At 43.2% G+C, this 16,153-nt stretch overlaps 1 protein-coding gene across 2 annotated transcripts; it reads left to right on the top strand.

Moving 5' to 3' along the window:
* The first annotated feature begins 1,032 nt into the window (after window positions 1-1,032).
* Window positions 1,033-14,588, top strand: ssbp3b (single stranded DNA binding protein 3b). 2 transcript variants are annotated; one of them, XM_053430208.1, is made up of 18 exons: window positions 1,033-1,222; window positions 1,913-1,985; window positions 2,102-2,163; window positions 2,300-2,384; window positions 7,581-7,670; window positions 9,267-9,341; window positions 9,579-9,641; window positions 9,724-9,787; window positions 9,892-9,965; window positions 10,158-10,222; window positions 10,315-10,363; window positions 10,628-10,663; window positions 10,793-10,847; window positions 11,228-11,292; window positions 12,484-12,562; window positions 12,703-12,731; window positions 12,830-12,931; window positions 13,156-14,588. In XM_053430208.1, exons 1-18 carry the CDS (start codon window positions 1,167-1,169, stop codon window positions 13,183-13,185), a joined length of 1,152 nt encoding a protein of 383 aa, XP_053286183.1. In that variant the 5' UTR covers window positions 1,033-1,166; the 3' UTR covers window positions 13,186-14,588. The 2 variants fall into 2 exon arrangements, with proteins under 2 accessions (XP_053286183.1, XP_053286184.1); XM_053430209.1 differs by lacking the exon at window positions 9,267-9,341.
* The last annotated feature ends 1,565 nt before the right edge of the window (window positions 14,589-16,153 follow it).

The following is a 16,153-nucleotide window of genomic DNA, read 5'->3' as shown; positions in this document are numbered from 1 at the left end:
GCCCAATTTTTATCCGTGGACCTTCTTTTTGTTATATGTGTTACATAAAAATACATATATTTATTTGTTGTCTTTACTTTGTTCTAATGTGTGGGCACATTCTTAAATGTATTCCATGCTCATGGTACATTTGGAAAGTTAATTAAAGCCACTTATCTACCTTTATTGATTTGCCTGCTAATCCTCAGGTCAAACCATGCGTCTAACACAATCTGTACATACTAGTGTGAGACCGATTTGAAACTCCCAAATAGACAAGACAAAATTATAATATATATAGTTATATGTATATAATATAATGAATTATTACTGAATTTATATTAAACATAAATATTATATTAAATTAAATCAATGATGGTCAAATAAATAAAAAATGTTACGTCCACACAACTGATAAAAAGAAAAGAAAATTATTTTAAGACCTCAACTTTTTGGAGATAGTGGAAGCGGTTTTGTATATTTCGATTTTTGTTCGATTCTTTTTATTCATGTTGTTTGTCACACACACACACAAACACACGTACAATGTATATCCTTAAAAACTGTTACTTTTATTTTTTTTTATTTGTGAAACAGTATGCAAAAATAAACATAAAATACTCTGGTGTTAACCTCACATGAACAGACACCTTCTATAAATACAAATCTTGGAACATAGTCAATATCAATAACAACAACTTGTACAAACACAAAAAGGACAATATACAACAAACTCCCCAAAAGACAAACAAAATACACAGACATCAGAAAAACAGCCTTGTACAACCACATTTACTTCTTTGATTCTAAATAATTTCTTCAGCTGTATAGACAATAGAAATACACGATGAGATGACCTAAATGGTTACTTGACATGACCCAGGTCAGAAACCAGTGACCAGTGGGAGAAGTGGGTATTTCTTCATCCAACGAAGCTCGCTAACACACATCGCAGCAGGGAACGTCACAGCAGCGCGAGGCAGACCTTAAGACGAACGGCGCGCTCTCATTGGCTGCCGGCTGCGTCAGTCAGGCCCCGGCCCGCCTCTTCCCCCTCCGGCCCAGGCTCGGTTGAGTCTCCGGGTTGGAGTCGTGTGCGGTTGCAGTGCGAGAGAGGGTCGCGATGATCTGACAGATGAAATCGCGAAAATAAAGAGCGAGCAGGCGGCGTCCTCCCTCACTCAGCCATGTTCCCCAAAGGCAAAGGCACCCCGGTGCCGTCGGACGGCCAGGCGCGAGAAAAGTAAGCTCCCAGCCGGGTATTGTTGTGTGTTTTTACCGCCGCGGTAAGTTGCTCCCTCCCGCTCTCTGTTGTTCGCTGGACGGGCGATTTCCTCCTGCCGTCACTGGAATTGAATGAACCGCCTTGTCTGCTCGCCATTCCTGCTCCGAGCCGTGTTCCTGCTGCCGTCGCCTCCTCGCTGCCGCTCCGCCGACCCACATAGCGGCGGTTTTCCACAGTTTGAACCCGCGGTTGTGTTGATCATTTCTGCGGGGTTTTGTCGCTCGACAGCTCGGGGAGGAGAAGACAATAACAGCGCAGTTACATTGTTTTCTGTGTTTGCGCTCCCTTTTTATTTCCCTGAGCCCATCAGTGGCACCAGGACACCGTAGTTCACACACACACACACACACACAGTGCTGCTGCAGCTGGGGTTTAATATCTCACATCACCATTTTAAAAGCGAGCTGCTGCCTCCACACTTTCTCCTCCACAGTCTTATTGTTGTGGATCTTCACCAGGCTCTGCTTGGTTTGCTCAATCCCCATTTCATTTTTTGGCAAAGGCTATTTGGCAGCCATTGTTCAGAGGGCCTGTACCAGACTCCAGTCACTCAATGTGCCAGTAGAAAATTCAACCTGATGTTCCTCCATTTATGTTTTAGGATTTGATTGTTTAAATTCTAAATTGTATATTTTTTTTCTCACACAGGTTGGCTCTTTACGTCTATGAGTATTTGTTACACATAGGAGCACAGAAGTCGGCACAGACCTTTTTATCAGAGGTATGTGGCATTTAATCCCACCATGTTTTATATATTAACAATTAACACTACATGTGGTCTTTGGCTATAATATAACATGTTTTTTTATAATCACCCCCCCCCCCCCTTTCCCCCAGATTCGATGGGAGAAAAACATAACACTTGGAGAACCCCCTGGATTCCTACATTCCTGGTGGTGGTAAGTGATCATGTTCTTGTCTCTCTGTAAAAATTACCTGAGGTTGTTTGGGTGATTTTTATTTTTTATTTTTATTTTTATTTTATTTTTTTTAAATGTGTGTGTGTCTGTGCTTCATGACCTGTCTTGTCCACAGTGTATTCTGGGACTTGTATTGTGCCGCACCAGAGAGGAGAGAGACATGTGACCACTCCAGCGAAGCAAAAGCCTTCCATGATTACGTGAGTATGGTGCTTACATGGGAACTGTTGCTGCGCATATTGTTCTGTCCTCTGCCGAAGAAGACAACAACTTGGCCGGGCCCAGAAGTGGTTTAGATGTAAATAACCCGGCTTCGGATCAGGTTGTGCAGTGGGTCCCAAAAAAAATCTGGGGTGGGAGCTATCGGAGCAAAGTAATCATAGTCAGTCTGTCAACACTTCAGACCGTACAAAATCTCTCACATCCTCCTTCAAGAGTGGTACAGCTGCCAGACCTCAGGACATTGTGGTCCCTTTAGGCTTCAAGTATTACCATGACTCTGTCTGATTTCTGCTTTTTATATTCATAATCTTAAATCCTAAATGTATTGCACATTATTTTGGAGATGTAAGTCAGTCACCATTTCCCACAGCAGCTCTCGTAGCTGTGTCCCACTACATAATGCAATATTTGACAGTATGTATTATTTTTTTTTCTTCCCCTGAATTTATGATCGGTCATCTCGCCCCGTTGGTGGGTCGAACGATGCGCCCAACAATGAGCTTTATTGGCTTCTGGGAAAATGATGCTGATGTCAGCGTGTCCTGAGTCAGACCTGTCGAGTGCTTTTCCCCTCATCCACGCTGTGCTCAAGCACCCTGCCTCATTTGTGAGGAGCAGAATAGAACCTGCCGTTTGTTCTGCACAACTTTCCCAGACTTAATGATACACACAGATCTCTGTCATCCTGCAAGTTATGGAGGATTTGCATCTCGCTAATTGTGCTGTTTCCTGCTTTCAGTCGGCTGCATCAAAAGGGGCCTCTTGCCGATCAAAGAACGTGTCACCTGCCCGTCGGTGGCTTAGTCTGTTCCCATTCTTGTGTTTCTGCAGCCATATCTGAAAAGATAATTCTGTTTCCCATGTGAATAAAGAAATTCAATTTGTGCTTTGCCGCATCAGCATAGCCAAGATAGACATTAGAGGTTAAGTAGTCCCCTCCGGCCGTCTGATACACAGACCAGTTCATGATGTGTCGGACAGGAAAGGGTTAAAAAGGAGATGTTGGTCCTGCTCTTGGCAGATAGGGTTGTCAGGGTAACAGGCCTCCTGATCTGGCAGGTGACCTGGGAGCCAGGAGAGAGGCTACAACGTGGCTCTGCCCTTTTCAATAACCACATTCCTAATTATTCTAACTCAAACAGACAAAGGGAGGAGTGCATTTTGTTCTAAACCAGCCGCTATTCACTCGGCCTGCTTCACGACAATTGACTGCAATGTCGTGGCCTTTGTTTTAGTTGTTTGCTTGTTATTTGTATTATGTGATGGGAGATTGCTGTTTTGACTGTCGAATACGAGAAAGTCAGACCAATTCAAGCCGACGGCATCTGTGTTGAAATCATGTCTCCAGATTTGAATTATGGATTAATGTGGTGGCAAAATCATCTTGTTTTAGGCAAAGGTGTAAGATTGATTTAGGAAACATCCTCAGATTCATTTTGTAAAGCATGAACAGCACAATATAAGCTGTTACATCTCAGCCCGTAGTGTGACTGAAACCATTTTCATAACATTGAAAACATTAAGCGATTGATTGATGGGGGAAGAGTATTGATAGTGTGCTGCTGTGGTGTGGAGCTTTGAGAGTTTCTGTGCGGTTGACTCTACCCGACATCTTGTGGTTACCCTTTGCTCTGATGTTGGTTTCTCCTTGTGTTCATTTGTGGATGCTGGGAGGTCAGAGAAGTGTGTGTATGTGTGTGGACAGTACAAGTCCTTGGACCCTTGCCTTTGTCTAGGTGTGGGGGAGGTGAGCGCTGCTCTGTTAGCCGGCAGCGCTCGTAAAGCCCCGGTGTATTCACGGTGGGTCTGACGAACGCTCCCCGAGGGGCCCCGTCGCCATGGCGTCGGCGGCTGATTGATGGCTGTCACGGAGCTAAGGGGCAGATTGGAAAAAAAAGGAAAAAGGGGAGTGGCATCGTGGCATATGCCCAGCACACACCAACACCATGGAGGAGCTGAGGGAATTAAAGAGGAGGGGGGTTGGGGAGTAAGAGGAGAGTAAGGGACCTGCTAAAAGTAGAGAGAGAGAGAGAGAGAGAGAGCATCCAGTGAGGATCTGGAGCGGGTTTTATGATGTTGATTGATGGTTAAACATTTACAAGCTAAACATAAGGGCTGGTTTCTTTTGAGCTTCGGTTCCAGTGGAAGAAGTGAGGCTGTTAAGAGCATGCTGGGTCAGGAGCCGGCAGTTGGGTGGTCTCTGAGCTGCAGCTCGGCATCTTTCATTCCCTTTTACATCTTCCATTATTTCGTCTTAATTTTTGTGTCTCTCACTGGGTTATTTTTTTCCTTTCACATTTTACCTCCTGGTCATCCCATGGTCACCCTTACCCTCCCGTCTCGCTTCCCCATTCAACCCACTCCCCCCCCCCCCCCCCTCTCCTCTTTGCTCCCCCCCTCTCTTTGTTTTTATAAAGGCAGCACAAGCACATCCGCCGCCACTCTGGCCTTTTGTAACCTCATTCAGTGATTCAAGGATTCAGGGAAAGATTTGTTTGGCTGGAGTTGCCTGCGTGCGTCTAAGAACACACGTGTACATGCTGAATCATTATGGGCTGGGGAGGAGGAGGGGGTGATGGTCTGTCTTAAAGAAGGTCCCCTGGGAAGTTGTAAGGACAAGAGCTCCATAGCCTGAGGCAAGGCTCAGACATCTGTCCTTTTCCTGTACCAGTGAGACGTGGCTCGTTTAGACCAGAAGCAGCATCGGTCTGTTTGGGACAGTCCAGCAAGCGCAGCTGTGAGCTGCCTTGCATAGAAAAGATAAAGATCTAACATAAAATGTCTGGGAACCCATCATCCTCATTGTTTCTCAGTCTAGTAAACTGTTTCTGTCTTCTACAGCGCAAAGTAGCCTGTGATATTGTTTTTTTACTTCGTGGCCAATACAGTTTATTTTTTTCATTTTTTTTAATACAGCAGTGTTTACATCATTATTTATTTCCGGGACTCATTCCAGGAATAGGCTACTTAAGGGTAGAAGAATAAAACTAGCAAAACTAGTTTCCCTAAGCGGCCAGACAGTGTGACTGTATGAGAGTTTACCTCTCCCCTGTGAAAGGAGCCATAAACTGTGGATCTGTATCCCCAGTTAGATCATGATAGACAGACATCTGCTTACAATTACTGTGCAGCAACAGTCGCTCTCAGGTTAAGATGCGCTTCTCTTAATAAAACAGTAAAATTTCACAGTGTTAAGCCGTTTTCAGACATGACCTGCGGGTTAAGTCCGGAGTTTACCCAGAGTTTGCCTTTCACACAGGCACGATGCAGCATCTGATATATGTGTCTGTGGTTAACATGCGCTAGTGGATAGCTAGTGTGTCTGTGTACCTGTCAGGTCGTGCAGGTGTGATGAAGTAATTGCTGGATTGTTTCAGGCACGGTGGGTTCTTGACTTCACCCTTGTTTATCTTGCATTTGGACAACATGTCTGGGCAGTTTAATTCTCGCAAAACAGGTTGTGTTTTATTTGATATGCAGATGGTATTCAGCTGATGTTTAGGGAACACTCCCAACATGCTGCTGATTTCAACACAAGATTGAATCCCCAAAAGATAATTTAATGATACTGTGACTTAAAGGAGGCAGACATTCATATTTTATATTCATACTATCCTTCTTCCGTGGAGAGCTATTACATACTTTTAAAATGAAACTGTGGGGTGAATAGAGTAAAACATCTTTGTTGGATGATTCAAGAGTTTGTCATATGCACAACAATTACATTAAGCATTTGTTGGCAATGAAATGCTTGGGTCACGGGCTCTCTTCTAGCAATGCTCAGAATATTACAGCAAAAAAAATTGAATGAAATTAATATAAACTAGAATATAAAAAATATATATATGTCTAAAATATATATATATATATCCACCTAAAGACAACCAAAAGTACAAATATGCTAAGGTGCTGGTTTAGTGGAATTATTGCAATCTAATTATTAATATTTACTAATAGTGGTTCTTTATAGTGCATCTACAAAATGCTCACCTGTTTTGTAAGAGTAAAAACAGCAGTATTTAAAAGAGATGCCTTTTAGGCCCAAGCCTTAGGTTGTGCCTCTACTTCTGAGAGTGTTTCTCCTTCAACAGCCTGGGTTAGGATTAGGGTTAGTTCAAGATGGGTGAGGAAGAAGGAGTCCAAGTCAAAACCTATGTTTTCTTACACATTTTCATCAGAAGTGGATTTTTACATAAAAACTCGGATGATAGGGATATTCTCTGGTTGAAATCTCACTGCACCTCTTACCTAGTAAAGGAAGGAGGATTTATATTCTGTCTCTGAGTCCCGCTGGTGGAGGTGAGGCCTGATGAGACGTGACTTCTCCCTGTGGCCTCACTTCTCCCCCTGCTGAGGTATTTCACAGTGGCCCTGCAGTGGCAGCCTGAGCAGATATAATTAGAGAAGGTGCAGTCAATACCGGGGAGTGTGTTGGCTATTGACCAGTGATGTCTGTAGAGCTGTGGGGCGCTGGACAGAGACCAAGAGTGTTTTTGTGCGTATGTGTGTGTGTAGCTGCTGGTACATTTATCGTTCGTAAGTAAACAGGCAATTATTACTGTATCTACATTAAAGTGTGTGTGACGCATGGTTTGTCAAATGGGATCGGAGGAGCTCCTCTCCGTCTGCAGCCACTGAGCTAAACCCCACAGCTCTGAAGACATTAGCTCATCTCATATTGCTGCAGCTACAGGGAAGAAAAACTCAGTCAATTAGGAGCGTGTGACCGAAGCAAATGGCACATTAGTGAATTAGGGCTGCGGTTTGAGCAGGAAATCGGCCCAGCGAGCCCCTGCTGTGCAGCAGCACTTTGGAGCCACTGACTCAGTGAATCCCACTTGATCCTTATCTGACCCACTGGTTCTTGGATCAGCACGGCTCAGAAGCCTCAGTAAGGATCCTATTGATACCCCCTTTCATAGAGGAGACCGACAAATGATGAGGATCTGTTCAGTGTGTGTTCTTACTCCTTTGTTCTGGGTTAGTCCACAGGGGAATTGGATTCCTCACGCGTACTCCTCTTGAGTCCAGCTGTGCCAGGAATCTCAGTCGAGAAAGGACCAAAAAAAAAACGGCCTAACAACAGACTCCCCTTCGTGTATTCCTATTTGACTTGTGTTGTGTAGCACAGTTAGAGTTAGAGTTGTAATGTTTTTACTGTTTTTCCATCCTAGAGTGCAGCAGCAGCACCCAGTCCTGTGATGGGAGGGATGCCCCCTGGTGAGGGCATGCCAGGAGGACCCATGCCACCTGGCTTTTTCCAGGTCAGTCCAGATCTACACTGATCCTGTTACCATTAGGGACACTTTCCCACTTTTACTATTACTATCTAAAATAATAAAGTCATATATCCCGAAGGCTGATTAAAATACAACCCTAAATTCCAAGCATTGTTTAAAAATAACGTCCTAAATCCTGAGGGTTGTTCTTAAGAGCTGACAGAATTGCAAACAGTTATAAAAGCTGGAATTTCTCAGCCTCTGAAGCAGATATAGACATGAAGTAAAAACACTTGATAGCTTAAACATTTAGCTTTCATTGTCAATCATTGCCTTTTGCCCAAACTTTTAAAAAAACCAACAAAGCTAGCAAACTCGCCGAGCACCCCCCTTCTTCCTCCTCAAAGATGTCTCCTAGCGACTGCGTCCTGGTCAGCAGGGACATCCTATGGGTCTGAATCTACATCATTGTTGTTTTCATTGTTGTTTTCTTCAATGAAACACTGCTGTTATCTGCTTCAATATTACTCCCCTTGCTTAGATCACCATCCATTGTCTGAAACGCAAGTATTTCAGCAGATCTTGAAGTCTAAAATTTATCATCTGAATTATGTTAATGTTCTATTTTCTTAGTGGCGCTTCAGCAGATCTGTAAAATATAGTCCAGGTTTTTGTATATACTCTGGAGCTGTAGGTCTCCAAGTTGGTATCTGCACTGGTCTGCGTCTTGTTTTCTTCTCCCTCCGCTCAGTGAACCGGTTGTAAACATCGCCATAGACGTTTTGCCTGCTCTGGCCCTCCAGTCCTGTAAACAGGCAGGCGTGGCCATTTTCCCTAATGGAGAAATCGAAAGGTGCAGCACCTACAGTAAATCAATACGTCATGAGGATAAACTCTTTGGCAGGCAACTGTGTGGAGCTACCTCTGAGAAGCGACATAAAACTTCAACGTTGTACTGCCGCCGCTCAACCACTCTCCTTTTACGTGTTCTGACCTTGAAGCAACAAAGCTCTGACTCATGCGATCATGCTAAAGTTTGGGAAAGACATTTTCACTCATATGAACACATTGACACACACACACATTCTTGTACTTTATGTACCAGAATCTAGGAGGAGGTTCAATTAGACCCCTCTCACTTTCTCAGATCAGCAGCATTAGCGACACAGTGCCGGTGTTTAGTGTTGTTATGAAGCTAATTGCATAGATCTTAATTGATGCTGTTAATTCAGGGAAATTAGCACTGATAACATGCTGCATGCAGCAGGATTCTTGATGTCTTGACTGACAGGCAAAAGAGCACACATCCTCTCCATCTCTCTGTCTCTTTCCTCTCATTCAAGTCCAAGTCATTTGCTTGCTCTTCTCTGCTCTCACTCTCTCGTCCTCTCTCACCGTGTTTGCTACATGAAAACGAGCGTCTTATTTTTTTGTACATTGTTTTTTGCGGCAAAACTTTAGTTCTTGCACTTCGACTGTCCTCTGCCCCGCATTAACCCTGCTTCTCTCTCTGCCTCTCCTTTTGTCCCTTCTGTTTCTTCTCCTCCTTTGTCTTATTCGTCCCATCCTCCCCCTCTCTCTCTCTCTCGTTCCCCTTGTCTGTTTTCCTTCTTCGCCTCTTCATTTTGTGCAATGCCACAGGGTCCTCCTGGTCCCCAGGGCTCTCCTCACCCTCAGCCTCCTCCCCCTAACAGTATGATGGGACCTCACAGTCAGGTAACGCTCCCTCTCCCTCTTTCTCTCTCTTGTTCTCTGTTTTTTGCTGTCTGCAGTCATTTGGGAACGCTGGTTCTCAGCACTGACGCTCCATGCTTTGGCATCCTTCTCAGCTTGATGCTTTACGCTGCTGTCGATATCCACGAAAAATATGCTATTGAGAAATTAGAGTTAAACTACATTTTGAGATGTACATGTCTGCTGGATTTTAATGTAGTGATTGTGTTTTTGTTCTAGTCCTTTATGTCGCCACGCTTTGCTGGCGGCCCAAGAGGTCCACCCATTCGTATGGCCAACCAGGTAATGCACATCCACATACACACACACACACCATGTATTTAAAACTCAAGTTTCATTGGATCTTTGTGTTTATCCCCCTTAGTCGCCAGGTGGAGGACCAGGTCCTCATCCCATGCTGCCTAACATGGACCCCACACGACCACAAGGTGTGACATTGTTCTCTTTTTCTCTTTAACTACTAACCACATATGAAGCAAAGATATTACTTTGTGTCTTCTATCCTCACATAAAATATCTTTTCTCCCCCCAGGCCATCCTGGCTTGGGGCCAATGCAGAGAATGAGCGGCCCTCGAGGCATGGGACCCATGGGTCCTGGTCCTCAGGTAGGCTACTTCGCCCACATTTACCACCATGTTAAAGAACCATTAATAGACATCTTTACTTGATTGGTTCTCTGGCCTTTTTTTTTTTTTATTAAAAAAAGTAGTTGTTTGCAAGGCGTTCTCTTATATTTCTGTATCATGTTATTTAATGTCTTAGAAATGACATTTTCATGATATTTGTTGTCTTTTCAGAACTTTGGTGGCGGGATGAGGCCTCCACACAACTCCATGGGTCCGGGAATGCCAGTAGTCAACATGTGAGTCTTCTTTCCTAGTAAATCCATGTTTCACTTGTATTTCAACCTAAATGTATGATCTTACTAAGGCTTCTTTTGGTCTTACTATGTAGGGGCCCGGGGACTGGTCGGCCATGGCCCAATCCCAACAATGCCAACTCTGTGAGTACTGATGCACAGACACGAACACACGCACCCAGAGACATGGTGGTTCCGATTGCAGCCTCTCCTCTCAGAGCGCTTGATGTCTAATGTTTTCCGAGGATCTAGTCTGGGATGTAATTGTAGTATTAAGTGTCACGTTTCACAGACATTTGGACAGACAGCCATAATAGTGTTAGGAGGATCAAATGATGACATTTGGATGTGTAGAAAACGGCTCGCACGCCCATTTCTGGTCTGTAATGTTTGTTTTTTTGGTTTCAGATGCCTTATTCATCACCCTCTCCTGGTGCATATGGGGTGAGCACACATTTTGATGTATTTGCTCCTGCATGCTACCAAAATTATTGCATATGAAAATAAAAAGTTTGATTTGTTTTAAATATACATTTGTCAAATATAGTGATATTTCATATTGCTTCTCCAAAGGGAGCATCTGGAGGAGGAGGACCTCCTGGAACTCCCATCATGCCCAGCCCTGCAGGTTAGTGCTGCCTAACTAATATCTCCCGGTTAAAACATGGTGATACACATCTAAAAGATACATGAATGTGTCCAGAGAGTTTGTGGTGATAAGAGCCGACATCATTATCTGTGTGTTGTCAAGTAAAAGGTGTGATCTATGCAGAGGAGTAAATATGTAATTTCCTGCCTCTGCCTGTTGCGCCCGGCTGTATATTTGAGTATTTGTTGCTATTGTGAATGCGTCTGTGCAGAGAACCTCCCACATGTGTGAAAGGCAGACCGCGGGTAAACTCCGTAGCCAATTCCCCGGATTTTACCCGCAGGTCATGTGTGAAAATGGCTTTACTGTCATGTAGTGCTATCCAGGATCATTTATATGTATGATTATGTTATTTCCAGACTCCAACAACTCCGGTGACAATTTGTACACCATGATCAACACTGGACCCGGCAACCGAAATAATGTAAGTGCTTTCTCATGGTCTTCATTTTGAAACTATTTCTAAAACTAATCAGGATCTATATATACGTTTGACTGAATCCACATTATTTCAGCTACATATTGGGGTTAGTAAGTTTCTATGTCATACAGTCGTTGAGTCAACTACGAGTTCCACTGGTACAGTTGGTATCAATTTGACCCACATTTTTTGAATTTGTCTTTTTTGCTAACAACTACACATAAAACCCCCTTTACACAAAGCCCTCAACCACATTCCTGTCTTTTCTATGTCAAGAAAACTGTTCTCAGGGTCACACCTGTGAATGGAATGAGGGTCCCTTAGTAAAGAAAGGGTTTTACGGAGGACATCAGTAAAGTGGCTGAGGCATGCAGTGCTTTATGAGCTCCGCTGGTTGTTAAGAAAAGCTTCCACCAATTGCCAAACACCTGACCTCTCAGGGTCAATGCCATCTCCAATAACGGTTTGTTTAATAGCAGCATGCAGCTGATGGAGAGTGAGGGTTTCGGTCTTCTGGTCTGCACGTCCATGTTGTTGGGCAAATACAATTTATTCTCTTTGGAAATCATTTGAACTGGAAATTGCAACCTGAGGCTGGCATACTGCTGGAAAGAAAGAAAAAAACAGAAAAATGTCAGATTCACCCAGAGACGGAAGAGATTTTTGTTGAAAAAAAACAAAAAATACCTGTAGTACTAGTTATATTTGTGTGTGATTGGATACTGTAGGTAGGTCAGTCGGGCTTTTGAATCTGAAATGATCGGTACCATTCCCACCTGTCGAAACAGTCTGCTTATGAAACCACATTTAAACTCATTCGATATTCACACACACAAACACAGACTTAAGCCCCGAAACATGTCTTCTTTTTTTTTCCCATTAAGTTCCATGAATCATTCTCAGAAATCTAAGACAATGTGTACAATTATTTCTCCATCCACACCTAAATTGAATGGGTTCTTCCTTGGGTCATAACCCACCCCTTCATAACAAATTAATGTAAATCCTTTAAGTAGTATTTGCATAATCTGCTTACAGACGACAATATAACCTCCTTGGTGGATATAATGAGTAAATGCATAACTTCATAGAACCTGTGCTGCAGGCGTGTTATTCCGGACTGTCCAGCTGCATGTGTGAACTGTGCTGTGAAGATGTGATAAGTGAAGCCACACCGTCTTGTTTCTCCTTCAGTTCCCCATGGGCCCTGGCTCTGACGGACCCCTGGGAGCCATGGCTGGGATGGAACCACACCACATGAACGGATCACTAGGTAACACACAACACACACCATACATCCACTAACACAACATCAAAATGGTGTGGCTGCATTCTTCTGTTTTAAATGAGTAAACTTTTTTTTAGTATGTCAAAACACAAACATTGTTGAATTTGTTTCATGTTAATTCTCAGGCTCTGGTGATATGGATGGAATGAACAAGGTAAATATTGTTAAGGATATTTGTTTTAAAACTTAATCTGGGGGAAAAAGGATACATTTTCTACATTTGCTAAAATGTTGCTCACCCTTTCTTTCCAGAACTCTCCAAACAATTTAAGTGGCATTAGCAATCCTCCCGGGACCCCAAGGGATGACGGAGAGATGAGTGGAAACTTCCTCCACTCCTTTCAGAGTGAGAACGTGAGTCTCTTCTCTTCTTTCCCGTTCCTCTCCTCCGCTCTAACGCCTCTGAACTGTCGGGGACTGTAGTACTTTGATGGAGCCAGAGGTGGAGCACTGTTGACCGCACAGTGACGCCGCAGTCACAGCGGATTAACATCACTGACTGCAGCAGCACTGTGGAGAGTAAACTGTGTGTTTGACCAGGGCAAAGATGTTTAATCCTCCTCTCTGTGCCCCTGCAGTACTCTCCAACCATGACGATGAGCGTGTGACCCCCTCCTCCACCCCATCCCTACATTATTTGCCATCATTCCGAGGATCTGAACTCACTATAGGACACAGCCAAACGCAGCAGCAACGAATCAGGGACGGGCGCCACTTTGGTTCCACCCTAGACGCCTGAATGCTGATCGGAGAGAAATCTAAAAAATCTACAACGGCTGGCAACTACTGCTCCTTGCTCAAAAATGAAGGACAAATTTCTCCCATTTATCACAACCCACCAAGTGTGACAAAACCAGCTACTGAAATGCATTCATGACACGTTTTACGTTTTTCGCAGAGTTCCCCCCCCCCCCCCCCCCCCCGTATTCCCTCTAAGTCCCCTCAGAGCAAAGAGGAACGAAATTGTTGAAGTTTACCTCTTGTACTTTTTAATCATTGCTTTGTGGTGCAAGATGTGCAGGAAATATCTCTGCTTTTTGTCACTTAAAAACACTGGAGAGTGTGCATATGCATTGTGTGCTTGGAAAGTCTTTGTCTTGTCATTTTACTCATTGCCATGCATACTGTGTCACGAACGTCGGTTGACACGGGACTAGAGAATTTGCCTTTTACTCTGTGGCCACCTGTCTGAATTATGTAACTACTCTTCCCGAAACGCCCACTCTTCTATTTAAAGAGGTTTTTAAAGGGGGGGAAAAGATGTGAAAGAAAGAATTATGGCTTTTATTGTGACAGCCTTTCATGGTATGAACGTGCTCAGATGGTTCTACAATGTCAATTTTCAGTCTGTTACTGTTGACGGCGGCGCGTCCCTGCACCCTCTGCCGTTTGGTTTTGAAGCGGCCGGTCTGCCGCTTGCGCCCTGTCGAGGGAAACCAGACTTTGGGCATGAGAAGTGAGTGCATGAATGCTGAGAATCTGTGTACAACATACTACCTAGTGCTGCTCTTCTCTATGTGGACACCTGCTTTAAGATGTGGTGTATATCTCTTTACCTGCCTGTGCTTAACGCTCTGTGCTCTTCATCATCGTAGCCTTCTGTGTTCTTTCCAATTTGATTCTGTTGAAAATGGCCATGAACGAGCTAGCCCCGTTTCAATCTTAATGCGTATTGGTTGTTCATGCTCCCTTCCCGCCGTATCATTGGTCGTCCCCCACTCCTCCCCTTTTGTCCCACTCCTTTTCTTTTTTCTTTTTGATACGATCTTTGACTATGTATATTGCCCCATTTATTCATTTAGTCAAAGCTTTCTAAACTGATTCTAGTAGGCATCATTATAAACTTAGCAGCAGTCTTGTAAATGTGATGAGAAATCTTTTTGTTTCTTTTTTTTTCTCCAGTGAACATTATGCATTATACACATCTGTCCTATGTTGCCTTTATTTGCTGATATTTTTTTATTTCAAATTGAGGAAAGATTGCTTGTTAATATAATTTTACAATAACTTATTTCACTCTGTGGCTTGTTTTTATTTGAACATAACCTTTTGAAAGGAAGGTAACTGTTTTACTTTACTACTTTCAAACTTACAAATTAAAAGACCAAAATATACCATTAATTTTTCTACTTTAGTTAGAATAAGAAAGTACTTTCTTTATAATAAACTTAAAGTATTAAGAGTACTTGAGTGTAGCCTATTCCTTAATGCAACAGTCATGGCAGTGGCCTCTTCTGAATCCATTTCAGGTGTTTCTTCTTCACCACAGTCTAACACTACCTGTTTGCTCTGATTGGATCAGTCGGCCACTTCCCCTCTTTGATTATATAAAAAAAGAATTAAAGATCATATAAGGTAGTGCTTTGTAAAAAATGTAGTGGAGTAGAAATACAGAATTTTGGTGGGGTTGAAGTAAGAAAGAAGAAGAGAAATTAATTTACTTTAGTACAGTAACAAAGTAAATGTTCTTAGTTACATCCAACCACTGGGTATGGCTACTGTTAAATGAAGCGTCTGTTTTCATTTGCTGCATGAACACAAACACACAGTGCTGTTTGGTAACATAAGAGACTAAAAAATACTCTACGATAGACATTAGTTTCATTTTGAGGTTTTTATTCTAAAGATTTTTGGAATACTTCATAGTTTTACCCCTTCGAGACTTAATCCTTCAGATGGCTATATGCAATACTAAACGGGAAGGAACGTGGTTGTGGGGGAAGGAATAAACACTTTTGGGTCTGACTTAATTTAAGTGAAGTGCGAACAGCAGCTCTGTCAAGTCCAGCAGCGCCTCATCCTCCCTGCTCTCCTCTCTCTTTACCTCCCCACAGGAGCTACCTAACTGTAATAACTGGTAACATACACTTCAGATGAATGTGAAGAATAGAGAATATTAAATTAAGATGACACCTGGATATTTAATTAATCCCAATCTGAAAACCAGTCAATTTCATCTCCCTTTGAAAAAATGCCTTTCATAATCAAAGGTCATCTTCCTTTAGATCATGACTCTCGTGGTCTTGACATAAAGTTTGGACAGATCTAGATAATTAACAGAATAAAATGAAATGGCTCATGTTTCTTGTTCAAGAGCATACACATTCAGTCAAAAAGAAATGGCTTCACGATGCCCTCTGCTGGGCTTCACCAGACTGGGCCAGAGGTCGCCACCACATCTCCTCTCCCTGAACCCGCTTCTACATCCAGGCCTCGACTTCACGTAAAAGATGCAGGCCTGAATCTTGACATCAGTGCATTGCTGGGAGGATGCAATGTGACTGTGTTCTGGTTCCTGTCTAACAATAGGAAACGAGGCTGAGCTGCAGGCTGGCTGCTCTCCACAGGATGTGGCCTGGCTGGGCAGGAGCCAAACCCCCTCTCCTACTTCACATCCACACAGTTAATGTTATGAAAGCTGCAGCCTCACAAAACTGCTTTGTTCACTGATAGATTCACGTCGTGGACTCGTGCAACCGTGAGATATGATCCTAAGTCCTTGTTTGGTTAGTTTTACATGGGCCTTTTGCGCTTTATATATCTACTAATATACTGATTTACAGTTACACGATTCAG

This window comes from Pleuronectes platessa, chromosome 9, assembly GCF_947347685.1.
Source record: "Pleuronectes platessa chromosome 9, fPlePla1.1, whole genome shotgun sequence".
Lineage (NCBI taxonomy): Eukaryota > Metazoa > Chordata > Actinopteri > Pleuronectiformes > Pleuronectidae > Pleuronectes > Pleuronectes platessa.
The sequence above is the reverse complement of the archived record's forward strand: the minus strand, read 5'-3'. Positions and strand labels throughout refer to the sequence as shown.